This window comes from Equus quagga, chromosome 5 (assembly GCF_021613505.1).
Source record: "Equus quagga isolate Etosha38 chromosome 5, UCLA_HA_Equagga_1.0, whole genome shotgun sequence".
Classification (NCBI taxonomy): Eukaryota; Metazoa; Chordata; class Mammalia; order Perissodactyla; family Equidae; genus Equus; species Equus quagga.
Genome location: NC_060271.1, coordinates 107,953,927 through 107,973,717, shown reverse-complemented (window position 1 = coordinate 107,973,717; position 19,791 = coordinate 107,953,927). Strand labels below are relative to the sequence as shown.

Sequence of the window (19,791 nt, the reverse complement as noted above, 5' to 3'; positions counted from 1 at the left end):
GGAATATACAAAGAAATAAGCCATCAGGAATGATAGTCAACAGAAAGAAACAAAAAAGAAAACCCAGAAATAGATTGAAAGGACTTAAGATTTTGTAAACATGGAACACAGAATATTAAACAGCTATCTATATAATGTTTTTTTAAAAGTAAGAGGAATTGGGGAAAAAAATGGATGAGGAGCATGAGACTACAAAAATGACCAGGTAGATTTGAAAAAAATGAAACAACTTTTGAAACAGAAAGTATATTATTTGACATTAAAAGAAAAATCAATGGAAAGACTTAGCACTAGATAGGTACCACTAAAGACAGAATTCGCGAACTTTAAGATAAGTCTGGAAAAGTTACCTGGAGTGCAGCACAGAGGAACAAAGAAATAGAAAATATGAAGGAGAGGTAAAAAGACAAGGAAGGTAAGTAAGGACACCACAGAGTGGTAAATTTTTACCCACCTCCGTTGGTAATTAATAGAACAAGAAGACAAAAAACAAAAGAAGGATTAGTAAGTATATAAAACATTGGAGCCTCACATTTAATAAACTTGATCTAATAAACATATATGAAAATATGTACCAAAACATTGGAGGATACACATTTTTCAAGCCTACGTAGAATGTTACAAAATTTGCCATATATGAAGTCATAAAGCAAATCTTAATAAATTTCAAAAAATTGACATCATACAGAATTTCTGATCATCATGCAATTAAATTAGAAATTCAAAAACAAAACAAAAAATAAATCTTGAAACTAGGAATAATAGGAAATGATAATTAAAACCACAAGGAGATACCATTTTATTCCTACTCATTTGATAAAATTTAAAGATATCAGTATGATATATTGCAAGAATTTGAAGCAACAAAAGTTCTTACATTGTTGTGGGAGCATAAACTGATGCAACCACCTTGGGAACAATAGGGTATTATCTTTTAAATTTAATGATGGCTACCATTTGACCCACACTGGTGCCTACCCTAGCAAACTCTTGCAAATGTGCTCTAAAGGCTTGTTCAAGAATGCCTGTAGCAGCCTTGTTCTTAAGAGAAAAAAAAATGGAAATGACTCAAATGTCCATTGACAAGAGTGGATGAAAAATCATTGATGTATGTTTAAGTGATGGAATATTTCACAGATATTTAAAAGGCTGGATTTCAGTTACACTCGTCAACCAGGATGAAATCGTAAAACTATACTGTTAAGTGAAAAAATGTCATAGAAAGAAATAAACATGATATTATTTTTTAAAGTTCAAAAACAAAAATAAGCATAGCAGTAAGTAACATTATGTAGAAAAGCAAGGGCATAATTTTTTTTTAAATGGAGGTTAATGGCTACCTAGAAACCTTGACGAAGGGATTGGGAAGGAAGACACTTGATGGGGTTGGGGAGAGCATCCACTGCATCAATGCCCTTTTAAGTATTCGTTTCTGAATTTGTTTAGTCTTTCATGATAAACGTCTAACACTCATCTTTGGGAAAATGTTAAAAAGAAAGCAAAAAATAAATAGTAATATGAAATTTAATTTTGGTGGTTATTGGTTAAAAAAATTTCTCCTGGATTGTAAATATGTATACGGGACCCTCACTTTACACTCCCTCTGGGTTGCGGATCCTCATTCTAGTTATGTTTCTGAGATGCTGCCCTCTGGGTCAGGTTGGCAGCATGGAGTAGGCAGGAAGAGAGCAAAGGCAGGGTCTTCTGGCTGCTGCACTCGGTACCAAGAAATACTGCTCTGTGGTCATCTCAGAATCATGAATCAGATGAACAAACAAGATCAGAGTTCCCCACCTCCACCCCTTTTTCTGGTTGAACACAAATCTTATCCTGAGTATTTCAAATTGATGTTTTAACCAGTGCTTTTAGAGCTCATAGTTTGTTAGAATTATGAAAAAGGAAGGCAAAATATTAATACCATAAAGGTGACATCTCTCATATGTATTATTTATGGATAAGTATTTATACTTATATGCATATATGTACATATACACACACACATCTAACTGGGGAGAGATTATTCACTCAAAAGGTGAACAGTTTTCTAAGAGTGATGTTGCTCTGTATTTTCAGGTCTCGAAACTGAGCTGGATTGAGAAAAAAATGGCTGCTACTCTGTTTGGAAAAATACCATCCTCAACTGTAGAAGAAGCTTTGCAAAATTTCCTTAAGGTATCTTTTGTCTATCCATTCTTTTAGTGTCAAGCCAGCTACTGTCTGCACCAGTCCCTCCTACCCTTGTTTTCAAGGAAATCTTTCTGTTCTCGTTGGGTAGATCTAACTGAAGCCCCAGTTTGAATCCTAATTTTGGCATGTTCTGTTTTAAGCCTCTCATAACGTGAGTTATGTTTTAAATCCAAACTACTTCTTAGAGCAGCTAGTTATGCCCTAGGTCCTGGTGCGGCAGCCCTTACTACCACATCCGAGAGCAGCTCTGCAGGGCGCGTGAGTATGTGCAAAAGCATTCATGCCCTGATTATTGGGCTTGGTCCCGAATACTCCTGATTAGCTAATATAGAAACAGGTTAATCTTAAAGAGCTGAAAGATGCCAAAAGAAAGAGTTATTTTAAAAGCCATCCCATAAGTTGCAGACAGTTCTATGGAACATTCTTGGGGCATCAAACCAAACCAGTATTTTCATTCCTGACTTAAAAATGTATAATTGCTATGCTAATAAAATGCTGAACAGTAATATGTGTGTGTGTACAGATGTAAATGTGTAATATTCCACCCATATAATCGACTTCCTGTTGGGCTAACATTCTCTGAAACCAATTGTAGAATTATACACACTCAGATATTTTTTCTTTCCCCATCTACTTGTTGCAGATGTGTAACAATATAGACAAAATCAGGCTCTGAATGGTTTTGTACAACATATTGTGCATGTTAATATTTTTGTTATATTTTAGGGATCGATTTTGTAAAACTGAGAAGGGATTTAAGATCATATGGTCTAAGATGGCAAATAGGTTTCATCACACTTTCCATCTCTGAACAAGGGCTAGTGGCTGCCTAGAGTGCTTTGTGAAAAAATAAGTGTTCTGAGATTAAGCATGAGCCCAGCAGAAAAACATGCAGGAAATAGAAGCACAAGGGCCATACGTTTCTTATTTTTTATTTAATATGATCTTTTTCATTTTATGAAAAAGAGAATCAAGACCTCAGGAGCTCAGTTTTTTCCAGTGTCATACAATGGCAAATCAAAAATGTGAATGAAGCCTAAGACGTCATCATCCCCATTCTTCACTTTTTTCCACCACTGAGAATTACTTGTCCCATTTTAAATTTTATAAGAATATAGATCGTGGTATATTTAAGATAAATGATTTATAAAAGGCGCTAAGTTAATTAGCAAAAATGTCACTTGAACTTGAAATTCATTTCTTCATAGTATCAAAATTATAATTGGGGAGTTGGGTTTTCAGGACATTGCACAGAAGTTCTTAAGGTGCTAATGTACCTGAATTATTGCACAGATAAAATCAAAATGATAACAGGCACAGTAATGCAGAGGTGGGGACTGCAAGCTCGGGAAACAGACCACCTGGTTAACTCAGTGCTGCCCCTTCCCGGCTGATGAACACTGGTTCATCATTGATAAAATCCTCTCTCTCTCAGTTTAGTCTGTCACATGGAGGTAATAGGTCCTGACTCATAGTATTATTGTGAAGATTAAGTAAGGTAATACAAGTAAATGGCTTAGGGGGTGCCCAGCACCCAGTAAGTGCTCAATAAAAGCTCACAAAATTTTAACTTCATTAAAATGCAAACACCTTGGCAGACCATCTTGAGGACCTCACTATTCCGTCATGACTTAGATTCTGTCTGAACATGCATTCCACGGTGTTTGTCAAGAGAGTGAGAAGTCACGTACAACTAGATATACAACTATGTACTGGGGCTTTGGGGAGGAAAAAAAAAAGTGAGAAGGCATCAGGAGTGCTTCTCCCCGTATTTACTGCAACGACTGAGGGTACTGAGAGTGCTGAGGGCTGAGTGTGGAGGAACTGAGAAATCTGGGAGGCGGAGGGGAGGAAGAGCAAGCAGCAGAGACCTTGCATCCCACCCCCGGGAAAGTCCGCAATGCCTGGTCCTGACAGGAGGTCATGTTCTTGGAACCCAGACTCTAGGACTCCTTGCCCTCACTCTGTCCCTACAAAGAGGGTTCACAGGGGCCAGGAAGGTATCCCCAGAGCCATCCACTTTGGTCCTGTAGAGGTCAAGAGCATTGGCTTTAGAATCAGACAGTTTGAGACCTGAGCCTTTTCCTGTCTGTATGACGTGGGCATGTTTCTCTATTTCAGCTACTCTTAAATTCCTCATTTGTAAAGTAGGCATAATAATACCTACTTTATATGGTTTTGTGAAGATTGCATAAAATAACATATGTCATTTTCTAGGCCCAGGGTCTAGCATGCTAAGTGCTCTAACTAAAAATAAATGTTAGCTGCTATTCTTTTGCTCTTGTAACAGGTGAAACCTGGTCCTCCACAGCCTCATAGCATCTAGGAGGGTGGTTTTAGACCAGGAGTCACCTGTGAATCCCCTGTGGGAATTGTTTCAAACTATAGCATGCTTTCCACCTCATCCAAAATTCTGGCTTGATTCCCTTGGACAGTGGTTCTCAACCGTGGCATACATTAGAATCATCTGGAGAGCTTTAAAACATGCCAGCCCAGGCCACAATCCAGACTAATTATTTCAGAATCTCTGAATATATTATGGTACGGTTCATATGCAATAAAATGCACCCATTTTAAGTGTTTAGTTCAGTGAAGTTTGACAAATTTGTATGCTCATGTAATCACCACCATTTCAAGATATAGAACATTTCCATCAGCCTAGAGATTTATCTTTGCCCTTTTGCTGTCAGTTTCCCCCACTCCCTGCCCCAGGCAACCACTGATCTGCTTCCTGTCACTTTAGATTAGTTTTGCCTATTCTAAAATTTTATATAAATGGAATCATAGAGCTTGTACTTTGTGTATATCTAGCTTCCTTAGCTCAGCATGATGTTTTGGGCTTCATTCATTTTAATGAGTGTATCAGTAGTTCCTTTTTATTGCCTAGTAATATTCCATTATATGGCTATACCATAATTTCCTTAGGCATTTACCTATTGGTTAACATCTGAGTTGTTTCCAGTTTGGGGCTATTATGAGTAGTTTTTGTGAACATTCATATGCAAGATTTTGTGTGGAGACATTTTTAACTTTTTTGAGTAAGTACCTGGGAATGGAATTGTTAGGTCAGTATGGTAAGTGTTTTGAAAGCTTGGTCAGTGTTTTTGAAGCTCTCAAGGCAGCCCATGGCATGGTTGAGAACCACTGGACCAGTGGATGGGTATGCATAGTTGGTGACAGGTATGGCAGTGTTGGGGGACAGGCCACACTGATCTCACCCACATGTGATTCCTGGATCTCCCTTAGTGGTTTCACCAACTGCAAAGCCTTCTGTGTCTTGATGTGATGGAGGGCTGCTGCATGAGGTTATGAGATGTTCTAAAACAAAGCTAATTTATTTAGCAATATTTGTTAAGCACATACCTGGTACCAAACACAGCGTCTAATGTAGGGAACACAGAAATAACCAACAAAGCTCCTGTTTTGAGGGAAATTGGACAGCCAAGACTAAGTAGACAAGTACAATAGTCCCTGCCAGGTGTTATGATAGAGTGTTCTAAGAGCCTAGCTAGAGACTGCCCCTTAATTAGAACACTGTCCTGTGTAATGCTACCTTCCTTGTCATTCAGCTAAGGCCTTAAGGTCAGAATCTGCTCCATTTGAGGAATTTGGTGGTGTTAGGAGCCTGCCTGTTCCTTTGAGCTTCTTTTTTTTTTTTTCCCCAGTGAGAAAGATTGGCCCTGAGCTAAGATCTGTTGCCAATCTTCCTCTTTTTGCTTGAGGAAGATTGTTGCTGAGCTAACATCTGTGGCAGTCTTCCTCTATCTTGTATGTGGGATGCCGCCCACATCAGCATGGCTTGATGAGTGGTGCATAAGTCCACACCCAGGGTCCAAACCTCTGAATCCCGGGCCACCGAAGCGGAACGCACAAACTTAACCAGTAAGCCACCAGGTTGACCCCTGGGCTTCTTTTTTTTTTTTTTTTTTTTCACCCATAAGCACAAAAAAGATGTTCTGATTTATGATCATTCTGGTTAATTAAACATTAAGTGTTAAGGTATATATGCAGAATTAAAGTGCCAACATTAAAGGAATAAGAAGCTGCTTATGTACATATGTTGGGGCAAGTTGTCCAGATAGGATTTGGACAGACTTGGGGCAGCTACTGGACATAGAAGAAGGTACAATTGAACAAAGTTTAATCTAGGTCTTTCGGATTAGAATGGCTCAAGTAATGCACTGAGTAAACTGGAGTAGAAATGGAAATAATTGGATAAGAGAGAAGAAACAAGAGAGCCAGCCTCCATCAGCACCATGGATGGCTCGAGAGGCCGTTCAAGGCTCCAGCTAGGACTGAACTTGACAACTTCCTTCAATCTGTCGGCAGCCTTGCTGTCTTACTAGCAGGTTCTAGGCCAGATCCACACACTGTTTATCTACTTGATCTTAAAGAGTTCTGCCCAGTCTGGCTCCCCAGCCCGAGAGACTTGGTCCCCCTCTTCCCAGGACCCTTCCCTTTGACTCTGTAGATGGTAAATGTCCTTTACAAGGGATGTGCTCTGGCAGGGTGTTGGAGCAATCCTCAGCACTCTGGCTCTTGGCTTCCCCTCTGTTAGTGTCTACCTTTAAAATGTATATATCCTTTCGCTCATCAATTCAACTTCTAGGAATCTCTCCTGCAGATATAATCAGACATGTACACAAGCATATCAGAGCAAGTATGTTCTTTGATCGTTATTAGTAATATTGAAAAATAAGTCTAAAAGTATAATGGGGAATGCTTAATTATGGTATAATGTGTAGTATGAAGTACAGCTCTTAGGAACAATGAGGTGGATCTGTGTATCTAACATGAAATGTGGCTGTGATATGTTGTAGAAAAAAAGTTTTGGACTAATACGTAGAAAATGGTCCCCTTTTAAAAAAAAAAAAAACAATTATCTTTTTTTTGGTTTGCCTGTGCTTGGTAAAAGATCTGGTAGGATGCGTGTGAATTGTGGTTACCACTGGGGAATGAGATTGAAATTGAGGATAAAATTAGAATGCAAGAACTTTCACTTTTTAATTTTGGAAATGTCTGGACTGGTCGTATCTTGTAAAACAAGCTTTTTTTTGTAAGTTTTTAAAAATATTCATCTTCTTTTGTGTTCTGCATCCCTCTGGGTTAGGGACTGGAGTCAGGTTACTTGCCTAGACCTTTACAATAGCAAAAGCTGACTCTGATGCAGAGATTGACTTAGGTTCTAAGAATGGCTGTCTGGCAGTAATACCATCTACCTGAAAGAATTCTCATTTACCAGGGATAAAGAAAAGGAACTGGTACCTAACAGATTAGTAGATGAGGAGTAAAGTACCTTCATAACACTCACTTATTAAAATCTGCAAGTACATCTACTATTTGGGCTAGTTGTTTCAAGGATCACTTTTCTTTGGAAGTACTTGATGTGAGGGACTTCACATATTATTCCGCTCTTATGAAATGTGTTGAAATCATAAGAAATCAAATATTAATGTAGTGGAAGATGCTTGCCATGGGATAGCTGTCACGCTCTACTCTCCTTTCCTTAAATAGACTGTGAAACATAGAGGACTTGTCCTGGGGAGAGTGTATCACCAGTTGTTCTTGTTCTTGAAAGGAAAAGAGAGAAAGGAGAGAGAAGAGGAAGTGAAGAAGATGCTTACACAAAGGAATCCCCAAACCTTAAACTATCTCATTTCGTTGTAAGCTTTCTGACCATAGTAATAATTTCATTTTAATGAAATTAAAAGCTGTATTTCCACCCAAAGGATACTTGAACTGATAAAACAATTCAGATCTGACAACCAACCTAAAGTCTTAGGGTAATTTCGTTAATATTTGATTTATTGAAATATATCCTCTTCACTTATTGTTATTGTTGTTGTTTTAATATGGCCCTGTTATTCTCTTTTCTGTTTTCTCTGAAAATCAGGTTGAAGAACTACACCCTGGTTTTTCTAAGTCCAATTACATGTTCTTGGCCAAGGTAATAAAAACTATTCTTTTTAAGATCACTTTGAATCCCTTACATAAATATGTGATTACCTTTAATATTGATTATTTTTTATTTCTAGTGTTATATCGACCTTGAACAAACTAATGATGCTGTGAAGTTCTGTGATTTGGCAGTGTTGCTTCCTTGTGTAAGCAGAGAAGTAAGTCCAAATGGTGACAATGCGTGCCATTTTTTTTTTGGGGGGAATATTATCCCTGAGCTAACATCTGCTGCCAATTCTCCTCTTTTTGCTGGGGAAGATTGACCCTGAGCTAACATCCATGCCCATCTTCCTCTACTTTATATGTGGGATGCCTGCCACAGCATGGCTTGATAAGTTATGTGTAGGTCTGTGTCTGGAATCCGAATGGGCGAACCCCAGGCTGCTGAAGCAGAGTGCACGAACTTAGCTGCTACACCACTGGGCTGGCCCCAGTGAGTGCCTTTATTTTGTCAGTACTATTCCAGCTTCAAATATGAACAACTGGCTTAGACACATCTGGAGTTTTCTTCTATCCTAAAACATTTTGACTTGGATTTAACGTGTGCTATGAAGTTTTAGGTTGCTGTAGGTAACCCTTCACGGGGAGATCCCGGTTATCTTTAGGGACATACAAATCATGGGCTAGCAGTTAAAACATCCTGATGCTTGTGAGGTGTTAGACAGCAGGGGATGAGATAAGCCCCACTAGGAAGGAGAGAGGACAGCATAATTCTGGGGAGCTGGTGATTAAACTACCATAGGCAGCCAACGAGCTGGACAGGCTGCCCACATTGGAGCAAGAGTGGTGTCCTGGGGTTGCCATCATCAATCCCCAACTCACAGCAGGGTGTGGCTATCCTATCCAAGGCCAAGAAGAAGATTAAAAATATGTATTAACATTTTCTTGGTCTTTGAACACCATTAATGAAAAAAGAAACTCACATTACTTCTTGCTCTTTTATTCATTATTTCAGGATTCTGGAGGTGCTCTAAGTTTTAGGAATTTCACAGAGTTAACAGCTCAGTCTTTGTTCCTGTGAGTCATTTACTGATACTGGGGGGACAAAAGGAAATAGATAAACGTTTTCCTGCTCCCTTCTCATACCACCAAACATTATCATCCTCTGAGTCACAACTGAAAAGAAATAGCCAGACATAAACACTCTTCTCTGTTAGGGCAGTACAGGCTCCAGCGTTTGCTGTGATCTGGAATATAAACATGAAAGACGTACCCATTGCCCCTAGGAGCTTATACCCCAGAAGAGAACATAAGCTACATATCCAAGTAACTACAGCTCAGAGTTGAAAGCCTAAAGTGCTAAGAGAGGTAAAAATCATTGGTTATGGAGATATTGAAAAGGGAGAGGTTATTTTCTTGTAGAAGAAACAGGGTAGCATCAGAGGTAGATTTTGAAGATGTATATAATGTGGAGGTGTGGGCCAAACACGTCGCAGATTGTGAACAAAGGCACAGGGGTGGAAAAGCAAAGATCTGTTTGCCTGGAGTGGAAGGAATGCTCAGGGCGGTCATGGGAAATAAGGCTGAAAAGGAGAAGTGAAACAAGACCTGCCCAGGAACTTCAGCGTTCAGGGATGCTGTGTCTTCACACAGGGCTGATAAGGTTCCACTGGGCCTTTCAGCAACCACCTGTGTGAGGTCTTGGGCTGCTTAGGTGTGTTTTCTGGATGTTTGGGATCTCCTACAGGATCGATTGGCGTTCTAACTCAAATCCCTCAGTTGGTTCTCTTGGTTAACAGGAGGTGTGAAACAGCACAGTCTCAGCAACAGCTCCTCCAGAAGACAGTTTGTGTAATTTTTTCAGCAGAAAACAGATTTTGTCACTCTAGTTGCTTGCTCCATATTGGTGACTGGGATCCTACTGTCTTTTACCTGAATGGTATCAGTTGGGTCACATGCAGTCATTTTAAGCAAGATGTCTACGCATTCTTATTAGAAGGTGAGATTAGAATACAATATGATTATGAAATATAATACCTGGTTTGACATGCAAATGTTTATGCATAAAATTTAGAGCTCTCACAGAAGAGCTAAATATTGACGATCCTCAGGGTTTGGTCCTTAGTCCCTAAGTCTATGGTCTCCTCTCCCCTTTCCTCCTCCCTGCCTCCCCAAAACTATCCTCCAAGCTCCAAATTTTGTCTACCTGCCAGGAGTCCTCAAATTTATATCTGTAGATCTCTCTTCTGAGCTCTAGACCTGATTGTCTTGATTATCCAACTTCCTGCTGACATCTCCACTTGGCTGTCTTGCAGACATCTCAAAGTTACTCATCATCAAGCCTTTGGATCTGCTTTCCTCCATCTTCTCCTCTTAGTAAATGGCACTTCCGTCCACTAATTGGGAAAACTGAAAATCATCCTTGACACCTCCTTCTCCCTCAGCCCCCCAACCCAGACATCCACTCAGTCACCAAATTCTTAGAATTCCTCTTCTAAGACATGCCTTGAGCCATCTACCTGCTCTCTCTCTATGGCCACCACACTGAGCAGGGCACCCACCCGCTTTCACCTGAACTACAATTGTGCCAGCCCCCAACTGGTCTCCTCACAGCTTCCTTGCCACCCGCCAGGTCATTCTTAGCTCTCAATAGCAGCCAAAGCAACAGATTCGACATAAACCTCAACATGTTACTTCCCTGCTTTAAAATCCTTTGCTTTTAGGATGGAGTTCAAAATTTTTAGCATGCCATTCAAGGCTCTGATCTAGCTCCTACCAATCTCTCAAGCTTCATATGTTTCCCCCCTCTCCTCCCCTCTGCACTATGTTCGTCCCTACCTAGCAGCCTTAGGATATATTGTCCCCTCTTCCTGAAACACTCCCACCCAAACCCTCCACTCCCTTCACCACCTTTAATCCTGCTCATCCTTCAAATCTCATCGTAAAGGTCATTTCTTCAGAAAAGACTTCCTTGACACTCCCCAGGCAAGAGAATACCTGATCCTTTTTCTTCACATTTAGCACCATTGTGATTATATAGTTATTTGTATGCTTGTTCCATGAAGGTAGCAGCTGGATGTGCTTCATTCACCACTCTGTTCCTAGTGCAAGGATAATGCCCGGCATGTGATGAGCACTCGATAGTATTGTTAGGAAGAAAAGACTAATGCCATGCAAATTAAAGTAATAGTGTGAATAGTAATCATAAATAGGACTAGTAATAAAAGTAACTAAGAAAGCTGGACACTGTGGAAATATTTATGTAATAAGCAAAAGAGCATTAGCAAATATTTCCCACATTCTTTTTCCAGTAATGTTTCTATTTGTATTCCTACCACTTTTATTTCGAGTAGTAAATGTACTGTCAAGAATATCTCAATTTCTTTTTCAATTAGAAAATAGAATGAGGTGAGTTATCTGTAGTAGCCCCTGTCTCTATAAAGTTTTTCCAAATTGAAGTATACCCCATTAGTGATGTTCCTGACCAGTTTATTCATTTTTAAGATGTCTAGCAATGCCACTAATTACAATGACAACAACCCAGCCATTAATTTTCTCTCCTTCACATGAACTTGCATAACATATTTGTTTCTTTCTTGTGGCACTTGTAACCTCTTCCTGGTCTTGTAGTCATTTGTGAACATGTCTTCCTTCCCTCTCAGCTCATCACCCTGCACTTGATATTGAGAATGTCAGTTAGAGCCCAGGTTCATGCATGGAAGCAGAACTTGAAACTACAGTATTTTATTATTCATGTGGACTTTTCTTGACCCTGGGAAGGTAATCTCAGGTCCTGAGAAACATGCCTTGCTTAAAATAAAAGGGATTCCTGTGTCTAAGGCAGTGTGAGGATGATTGCTGAAAGAAATCATGACTACACCACAGCCTGAAAGTTGTTTGCCTGGAGGAAGTGTTGAAGTTAGTGACCTGGAGTATACCGAGAAAGCTCAAAATTTGAAAAGCATTACGTAACATTCTGTTTTACGATGAAGGAGGTGCTAACCTGGTAAAGAAAAAAACTATTTTAAAATTGTTGTAATATTTTGAAGTGACATTAATTGCTCTCATAAGACAAACTCTCAGGATAGTAAATACAATGTATCAGCAACAACCACAGGAAGAAGTGGACTCTGGGAGTGCTGAAAGGAAGAATACTTCATATTTAGCAAGCGGGATGGTTGTCTGTGAAGTCGCCTGTTGTTTACAGTCCTGGGCTGCATTTCCAACCTGTTAGATTTAGAATCATCCCTCTTATTAGTAACCACTCTTAGTGATAAAATCTTAATCCTGCTTTAAATGTTCTATCTTAATTAAGACCTCATATTTGACTATCTTAATTAAGACATTGGTTTTTCAGATATGTTTAGGAAATATAATTAGTCCGCAAATATTCACCCTGCCTCCCTGTTAGACAGGAATGCTGCAGCTCAGAGTGAGAAGTGGGGTCACTTACAGAAATCCATCAAGGTGGTCCAGGGTCTCATTTAATAGAAATTCTTATTTGCCTATTTCTTTCTGGTTTGAACTTATTTCTTATAGATTAACTTATGTGTGCTATCCATGCCTGGAGAATTTATTCTTCCTTCTACATTTAAAAGTAGTTAATAAGGCTGTTGCAGGATGGACAGAATTCTCCCGCTGTCTGAACAGACATTTTCATGAGTTGCAGGCAGGGGTGTTATTCTGTTTACAACCTCCTATTTCTACTCTTTGGCTCTTACCTTCTGTTCATTTACCTTCAAACTATGTTGTTTCTTAAGCTTTCTTAAGGTATAATGATCTTGGTTGTATTCTTTAAGTTGATCTTAAAAACACGTTAAAGAAGTTTCTTAGACCTACTTTTAATTAATCTTCTTAAAATAACTCATGACATAGCATCAGTTTGGGATCAGTCATTCTTAACCAGTACTCAGTCTAGTAAAGGTAATGTTTGATAATCATTACCTAAATGCTACAAGTATAACAATTTAATATAAATAAGTCTGTCTCTTATTTATCCAAAGTCTTTAGCAGACAGCATTGATGTCTTTTCCCAAAACATTTATCTCCCAATACTTTCAGATCAAATAAATCTATATTTTTTAATGTGTATGTTTGATTGAGTGAAAAAGATTATCTTTACTCATTTCTAATACAAATATGGTGATGCTCTTCTAGAGGCTTGAGATTCATTGAGAAAAAAGCAAATACTGTATTTGCCACCCTGAATTCTGTGGTCTAGTGGGAAAGACAGGCCCTGAAGAAGTAACAGCAATAAAGTGTGATGAGTGTTATGGAAATGAAAACACAGAGATGTATGAGAAAATAAAACTGGGACTGCACCCTGGACCAGGGGCTAAGAAAGGCCTTGAGGTTTTGATATGTAACCTGAGATTCTAAGGAAATTAGAATTTAAACCCAGTGATTTAAATCTTTAAGATTTGCTTGGGAGTGGGAGGCTTATTAAAAATACAGATTCCTAGGCTTTTTCTGGAGAGAGAAAGAAGCTCTGAGCTGGAGAGTGTGGTAACACCAACCACAATATCAATGTGATCTCACTCAAGTTTCCATCTGTTTGAGTTCTGCTCTGCTGGCTTAGTGCTCAGACTGTCCCTGGGTGAGAAAACAGGAAGACAAGTGATGGCTGAATTCTTGACGTTGCAGCTACAGGAAATGGTGACGTTGGTGGACTCCTCAGGAGGAGTGGGCCTGTTGGACCCGTCTCAGAGGAGGCTGTGCAGAGAGGTAATGCTGGAGAAGATCAGTCATCTGGTCTCCCAAGGGATATAAGCTCTGAAAATCAACTGTAACTTCACAGTTGGTGCCAGGGGAAGAGCTGTAGGGGGAAAGGCCAGAATCCAGGCAGGAAAGTCTTACAAACCAAGACATAACTTCCATATAGATATCTATAGGAAGGACCGTCTCATGTGATGGTGAGATTCGTGAGGGTGAGCCCTGTGACTGGGATAAGTTAGGAATGCAGCACAATCATGTGCCTTCAGTTTGAGGTGAGAGAAAGTGTGCTGTCTCAGCAGAAAGGCTTGGGTAGTTTGACTTTGGAGAAGAGAGGAATAACCTGAGCTCAAAACCGTAAGCTGAGTTCTGATAAGAGGACATTTGCACAAACATGGTCAATATATCAAGAGCTTGAAACATAATGAAGATCTCAAAATTAATCAAATAGCTATGCAGTTGACATACTACAAAGGAAAATCTTGTGTACATGCAGGAGAGCAACACACTATGTGAATGTAACCAATGTAGCAAAGACATTAACTGGAGATTATCACTGAGTGACCAGCATAGAATTCATGTGTAGAAAAATGAATAGATGAATGGATGTGGGCAAACCTTTACCAGCTGCTCCTCTTTTCCTCGGCAACAGAGGTTTCACACTGGAGAAGAGTTCTTTGAGTATAATGAGAATGGGGCGATATTCACTCACAGCTCCATATTGACTCACCAGGTGTTAACTCACAGTGAGGAGAAATCCTACAAATGTAATGAATGTGGGAAACACTTCAGCCAGGCAGCTCCCTTTTGTTCATACCAGAGAACTCACACAGGAGAGAAACCCTTTGTCTGTGATCAGTGTGGAAATGGCTTCAGTAACAGTTCTTCCTTTCAATGACATGGGTGAATTCATACTGCAGAGAAACCATGTGAATTTCATCTATGTGGTTAAGCCTTTAGTTGATGCTCGAACCTTAGCCCTCATAAGATAATGCACACTGGAGAGAAACCCTGTAAATGTAATGAATATGGAAGAACCTTCAGCCAGAGCTCAAGCCTACTCAGAGTAAAACAGGAATGAAAGCAGCAAGTCTTTACCAGGAGGAGGAAGCCATTCAGGAAATACCAGATCATTCATGTTGGAGAAGCAACTCAGTGAAATAAACATGTGAAAACCTTTACTCATACGGCCACACTCCAGGACCTCAGAGCATTCTCACTCTATAAAACACTGTCAGTGTCATGAATGAAAGAAAGTCTTCAGTGGTCACATATACCTTAGTCAGCCTTAAAGTTCTTACACTGGTATGTTCCTCAGGCCTCGTCAGTGTAGAAATGCCTTCATCTGGAATTTATATAAGAAAACTCATACTGGGGGGAAAATACTCTATCAAGAGCCCTTTAGAACACATTTCAACATATAATTGAGACTTTTGCCAAAGGGCATATTACTGAAAACAATGTAGTGTAAAGATGTAGAACTGTATACATTCTTGGAAATGTTGAATGCAGAATTTAATAAAACTTAGTAAGCAATAAGATAACCTCTCTCTTCAGTGGATGAATAAAAGTTGTTGATAAAAAATCTGACACATTGGTATTTGTGTTTAAAAATCAGGAAACATGCTAGTAATTGGGGCATTTTTCCTGTATTACATAACTGTTGATCAGTTTCTATTTTTTGTGCAGCTCTAAACGTATTTGCAAAGACTTTGCTCAATCAGAAAACAACTTTTAATGTAACAGAAAAAATATAGAGCACAAAATAATGTGCTCTAATTATTAGTGTTGAAATATATATCTACATGGGAAGGGTGAAGGGAAACACCGACAGATAAGCACATACTTTGTAAATGACTCAGATATCCCAGGTGATAACTGACGTGGGTGGTATACACACCATACTTTATGAAACACTAGAAAACAAAGGCTTGGAGTTAAGAAATATAACACATAAAAGCACTGAGTCAAGTGTACAACATGGCTGAAATGTTGGGTTCTAGAGGGAGAAAAGAGATGAGACCCTTGTATTCCTTTTTCTTAAAGGCAAGGGAAAACCATCATAGGGTCTTAAGCAACAAGTAACACAATGAGCTTTTTAGAAGGGCACAGTAGCTACCATGTAGAGACTGATTTGGATTGGAGGGGAGCAAAATTGGAAGTAAGAATACCATTTAGGTAACTACTGCAATCATACAGAGATGAGATGTTGACCTGGACTAAGAGGATGGCAGTGAGGAATGAAGAGGAGAGGACAGATTTAACAGGTTCTTTACAAGACTCGGAGATTGAATATCCGGGAGTTGGTGGACTCAGGAATGACATGTCAGTTTCTGGCTTGGGAAACTGACCAGGGTAAATGGAGGTACCCTTTATGGACACAGACAATATTGGAGAACCAGGTTTAGTGGAGAAGGTGAGCTCAGTTTTGGACATTTTGAGTTTCTGTTTGTGAGATTTTCAAATCCATAAAGTGATTGGATATTTGGCATGTAAATGATGTCTGGAGATACAAGTACGGCAGAGATCACCCAGTGAGGTTATGTAGTATGTGAAAAGCAGAGGGCCAAAAGGATCAACCTCTGAGAAATGCCAACATGATGGAATGGGCAAGGAAAAGGAACTTACAAGTGAGGGTGAAAGAAGTGGCCAGAGAGGATGAGGCTTCAAAAGCCAAGGGACAGTGGAAGTGGTCAGACAGTCTGGAGAAGTCAGGACTGGAATGAGTCTGTTGAATTTAATGGTGTATATTCATTGGTGATCTTAACCCAGACTGTTTCAGTGGAGCAGTAGAGGTGGAGAGAGGGCAGGGCACCAGAGGTCAGAAAATGCAGTCAGTACGAGGAGACACTCTTCCAATAACTTGATAGTGAAGAGAGGAGAGATGTAAGGTGGAAGTTAAAGGGGTTCTTGAGTTAAGAAATAGTTTTATTTTGGATGGGAACTACAGAAGCATATTTAAATGATAATGAGAAATGACCAGCAAAGAAGGAAGGGTTCAAGAAAGACTGGAGAGAGATGATTGACAGACTGAGGTCCTGAGGAAGCCAGAGAGAATGGGATCCAGAGCACATTAGAGTCCTCTTCTTCATCACAGGCTAGATAGAGAAGTCAGTGGGTTTGTAGATTTGTGAATTTGTAGTGAACTAGGTAGGTACCACAGAGGGAGAAAGGGTTTTAGAGGGTGTTTGGATGGGGAACCGAAGGTGGATAGAAAGTAAGTCAAAGCAGGAGAAAGCTGATAGAGAACCTTAAGGAAAAAGTCACTTAATGAGCTTCTTGAAGTTGAAAAATTGGCATGTTGAGAGTAATTGGATAAATGACCCAAAAAGATAGACAGTTATGTTCAAGGAACAGGATGCCTATTTCAGAGGTAGAGCAATTTTAGATCACCACACAGCCCAGGGGGTGCTCACGGGGCTGGTGGGAAAGGACATGAGAGGTGAGGGGATGACCTTCTAAAAGGCTGGCATACACGGTCCATGTTGGGATGGACCCAGTCTTCCAAAAGCCTAGGATACACGGTCTGTGGGAACAATGAAGTTTCCAACAGTGGTGGCAGAACTTGGTGTGGAGAGAGTGACCCAGGTGCCAAGTCATAAAAAATAAGTAAAAAAGAGAGTGACCAGGAGTTTAACAGCTGTAAGAAATGGTGGAAGGCAATTATTCTCCATTAGCTCTAATCGCGCCCCCCCCCCCCCCCCCCCCACCCCCCCCTACCCCCCCCCCCCCCCCCCCGCAATAATATCCCTCATCTTCTCCCCTACCCCCTAAGAAATATTCTCTTAGCAAATATATTACTTGTTACGCAAAAGTGAGTTTAAAACAAATCTCCTAACAGGAGTTCCAGGGAGCTCTGTAGAAGTGCCTGAAAGAGAGAGGAGGAGAGGGAGGTTGAGTCAAGGCAGAGAAGGCAGAGAAGAGCAGTATTGGGTGAATAGCAAAGAGGATTTACGGTCTGAAAGATGCACATTTTGGACAATGACAGAGGAAATGATTGGAGGTGGGGATTTTAGCTGGCTTTTTGAGCTAAAAAGCCCTGCCAGAGCTCTCTATACATAAAAAAATGAAATCCTCAGGCGGACGGCCTGGAAAGAAGGTGCGTGTGTGTGTGTGTGTGTGTGTATTGGCAGTTGGATTGGGGTGAGGGGTGGGGGAATTCTTCTCTGTGGTGCATGAGTGCAAATATTACTAAGCCATGATCTTAATTTTAAATCTTTTATTATAGTTTGTGCATATTCATTTCTTTAGCCATCTCATTGAAATAATTCTCTTATCTACGTTGTTCTTCAGTGAGAAATTGATTCCTGGATATGGGAACTGTTACTGTGTCCAGCATCTAACCATTTCTTTAGCAGGCATTTATTTAGGGCCTTCTAGGTGCCAGGCCCTGAGCTAGCCCTGGGGTTACAAAGATAAATATGAATTATGGCTTTTGTATAAGTTCTTTTAAATAATACATTAACATCCTAGATTCGTTAATCGTATTTTCTTACAACCTTCAAAAACTATTGATTTGATGGGAGGTAGACTTCTAGTTGACCAGACTCTACAATAGAATCAGTGTATTAAATTTTATGATTAAAACTATTGAAGAACTTCCAGTTTAAAAAAAAAATCTAGCTAACGGCTACTTCCAAAATCTGCTTTGTCCAGTTTTCCTCTTCTGTTTATTTTAAATTTGTTACATTCCTTAAATCCTTTCTGACAGGTGCTCAGTAAATGTTGGTTAAGTGGAAAAATGCACAGGAGTATCCTATACTATTTTTAACTTCCACGCTTGTTTTAATGAAATAACAATACATGCGGAGTCCTATAAAGTATATTACATGATTTTTAATCTTAAATGTCAACTACCTGATAAAGTCAATAATGAAATGTGTGTTTGCTTGTCTGGATCTTACAGTGGAATCTCACATTTTTTCAAATCTTGCTGCTCGGGCTAGGACTTCTTCCACATCTTATAGTTGAGGAAGAAAACAGTGTTGTCATTACACGCTGGCGGGATCCCATGTGTCAGCTTACATGGAAGGCTCTGCTTCCTATCCCACCGCCCCAGACCTGATGGAGGAAGAGCCTGAAAATAGCTCTCCACATTACCCACATTGTCAGAGATCTGAATCATGCCTGGCCCTAAGAAATCCACAGTTTCTGTACAATGGTCTTCCAAAAAGTATCCCCTCACTCCACAAAAATCTGTTTCAGAGTACCTAGAGTGTCAGGTTGAATGTGTATGAATGAAATTTCACTGTGTATTTGTACTTTCTTTACAGGATAGAGAAGCACAGAAAGAGGTGAAGAAAATAAGCACTTTCTTGAAGAGGTAAATAAAGAACTTGCTCTTCAACAAATCAGATGTGGTCTCCTAAAATTTAAACTAATCAAAGTTGTGTTTTTTTTATTATTTTTTTCTTTTTTGATGTAAGGGTAAATGTGCTCAGATTTGAAAGTAAAACCACATTTCTGCAGAATGCATTTCACTAGTAGCACTACGAAAGTAATCATGTTGTTTGGAGAAATCTATTTCCTATAATGTCAGTACAAAATGATCTTTAAACATGTATGCTTTATATTTTTCCTTTCAGTAAACTATGGTCTTCAGAATATTTCTTTAAATAAAATATTTAATCCAATAAAATGAACTCTAGTAAGTGTTCTGTTGTTGCTTCAATGGAGACTACAAAACAAGATAATTTCATTAATGTGGATGAAAAATGGGAAAAAATGAAGGACATGAATAAGTTGTTGATTGTTAGTGCCATCCAGTCTATTCCAACTCCCAGTGACCCTGTGCACAGCAGAGCAGAAGCCTGCCTGGTCTTTTTGCACCATCCTCTCACCTTCTGACGCGCTATCAGCCAGTGCTCTGTGCTATTCACAGGGTTTTCATGGCCAATTTTTTCAGAACTGGGTGGCCAGGTCCTTCTTATTAGTCTGTCTTAGCCTGGAAGCTCCACTGAAACCTGTACACTACGGGTGACCCTGCTGGTACTT

General features: G+C 39.6%; 1 protein-coding gene across 3 annotated transcripts in view; it reads left to right on the top strand.

The window, feature by feature from the left end:
• The window catches only part of RMDN2 (regulator of microtubule dynamics 2), a 79,787-nt gene extending 60,358 nt beyond the window's left edge, over positions 1-19,429 (top strand). For all 3 annotated transcript variants that reach the window (XM_046663591.1, XM_046663592.1, XM_046663593.1), the window contains exons 8-11: positions 2,074-2,172; positions 8,081-8,134; positions 8,223-8,303; positions 19,071-19,429. In XM_046663591.1, the coding sequence (XP_046519547.1) occupies positions 2,074-2,172; positions 8,081-8,134; positions 8,223-8,303; positions 19,071-19,124 (288 nt within the window). In that variant the 3' untranslated portion in view covers positions 19,125-19,429. The remainder of the gene's footprint in view (positions 1-2,073; positions 2,173-8,080; positions 8,135-8,222; positions 8,304-19,070) is intronic.
• Positions 19,430-19,791: the final 362 nt, after the last annotated feature.